This window comes from Solanum lycopersicum, chromosome 5 (genome assembly GCF_036512215.1).
Source record: "Solanum lycopersicum chromosome 5, SLM_r2.1".
Lineage (NCBI taxonomy): Eukaryota > Viridiplantae > Streptophyta > Magnoliopsida > Solanales > Solanaceae > Solanum > Solanum lycopersicum.
Genome location: NC_090804.1, coordinates 25617206 through 25618672, shown reverse-complemented (window position 1 = coordinate 25618672; position 1467 = coordinate 25617206). Strand labels below are relative to the sequence as shown.

General features: G+C 38.7%; 1 protein-coding gene across 1 annotated transcript; it reads left to right on the top strand.

The window, feature by feature from the left end:
* Positions 1–295: 295 nt before the first annotated feature.
* LOC138348718 (uncharacterized) lies at positions 296–1013 on the top strand. Its single transcript, XM_069298289.1, has 2 exons — positions 296–614; positions 658–1013. The coding sequence occupies exons 1-2, from the start codon at positions 296–298 to the stop codon at positions 1011–1013; spliced, it is 675 nt and encodes a 224-aa protein (XP_069154390.1).
* The last annotated feature ends 454 nt before the right edge of the window (positions 1014–1467 follow it).

Genomic DNA, 1467 nt, shown 5'->3' with positions numbered 1-1467 from the left:
GATTGATAACTCTTTCTTACATTTGGTGTAATCGTGTTTTACTTTTACTTTTGAAGATTAGTGAAAACGATTTAAAATCCTGTGAGACAGGTCGTGGTTTTACTCCCTTAAGAAAGGAGGTTTCCACGTAAAATCATTGTGTTGATTTTACTGCATTTAACTTTCTGTTTTATTCATTAGTGTAGTAAGGGACCTGGTCCATTACTTGTTAAGTGAAGGCATATATTCTATCAAGTGGTATCAGAGCAGGCACTATCTATTTGGTTAACACCAAGGAAGTGATATTTGCTCTAGAATGACAGATCCACTTAACCTCGAAGAAGGTCAGTCGTCACACAGACCTCCTCGTTTCAATGAATATTTCTACAGCTGGTGGAAAGTTAGAATGCACGATTACCTCATGGCTGAAAATAGCGAGTTATGGGATATTGTACTGGATGGACCATTTGTTCCAACTATGGAAGAAAAGGATGGAGAGAAGACTGTTCTTATTCCAAAGCCTAGGAAGAAATATGACGAAGCTGACAAGAAAAAGATTGAAAAAGGGTTCAAAGCTAAAACTCTTCTTGTCTGTGGGATAGGACCTGATAGTACAACAGAGTGTCAGCCTGTGAGTCTGCTAAGGAAATCTGGACTGCTTGAAAACTGCACATGAAGGAACTGAACAAGTCAAAGAATTTAAGATTGACATGGTTACTTCACGGTATGAGAACTTCAAAATGAAGGAAGGAGAAACAATACATGACATGTTCACCAAGTTGTCTTCCATTACAAATGAGCTGCGAAGTCTGGGTGAACCTATAAGCATGACCAAACAATTCATAAAAGTGCTTCGAATCCTTCCAAAGTCTTGGGAGAGCAAGGTTGATGCCATTATAGAAGCCAAGGATTTGAAGGTGCTGACTATGGATGCTTTGATTGGTAATCTGAAGACAAATGAGATGAATCGAAACTACGATTTGTCAAAGAAAGAAGCCAAGAAGGACAAGTCATTGATGCTGAAGTATAAATAAGATGAAGATTCCAGTGATGATGATATGGCATATCTCATCAGTAGATTTCAAAAAATTGTAAGGAAAAACAAAGTTTATAAAAGAGGAACAAATGGTACTCGAAATGCTGCTCAAGGTGATACTTGCTACAAGTGTGGAAAATCTGGGCACTTCATTAGAGAGTGTCCTTTGCTCAAGAATGAAAACAAGGAACATCAAAAACACAAAAGTGACAAAGAGAATAGAAGGGACTTGGAACTTGGAAACAGAGATCGAAAAGCTGCTGCTGATATGGTTGTCAAAAAGGCTCTTGCTGCATGGGGAGATTCTTCAAGTGATTCAGAAGACCCTGATGAGCCAAAAGATGTGTCCATGGTTGCTGTGCATGAGGAGGAAACTGTCTTCAATGAAATGTTTGCTCTCATGGCTCACACAGAAAATGAAGAAGAGGACAATCAGGTAACCCTTCTAGATA

Coding starts and splice junctions, on each gene's coding strand:
- LOC138348718 (XM_069298289.1), top strand. CDS start 296: ATGACAGATCCACTTAACCTCGAAGAAGGTCAGTCGTCACACAGACCT. Junction 615..657: donor AACAGAGTGTCAGCCTGTGA/GTCTGCTAAGGA, acceptor CTGCACATGAAG/GAACTGAACAAGTCAAAGAA.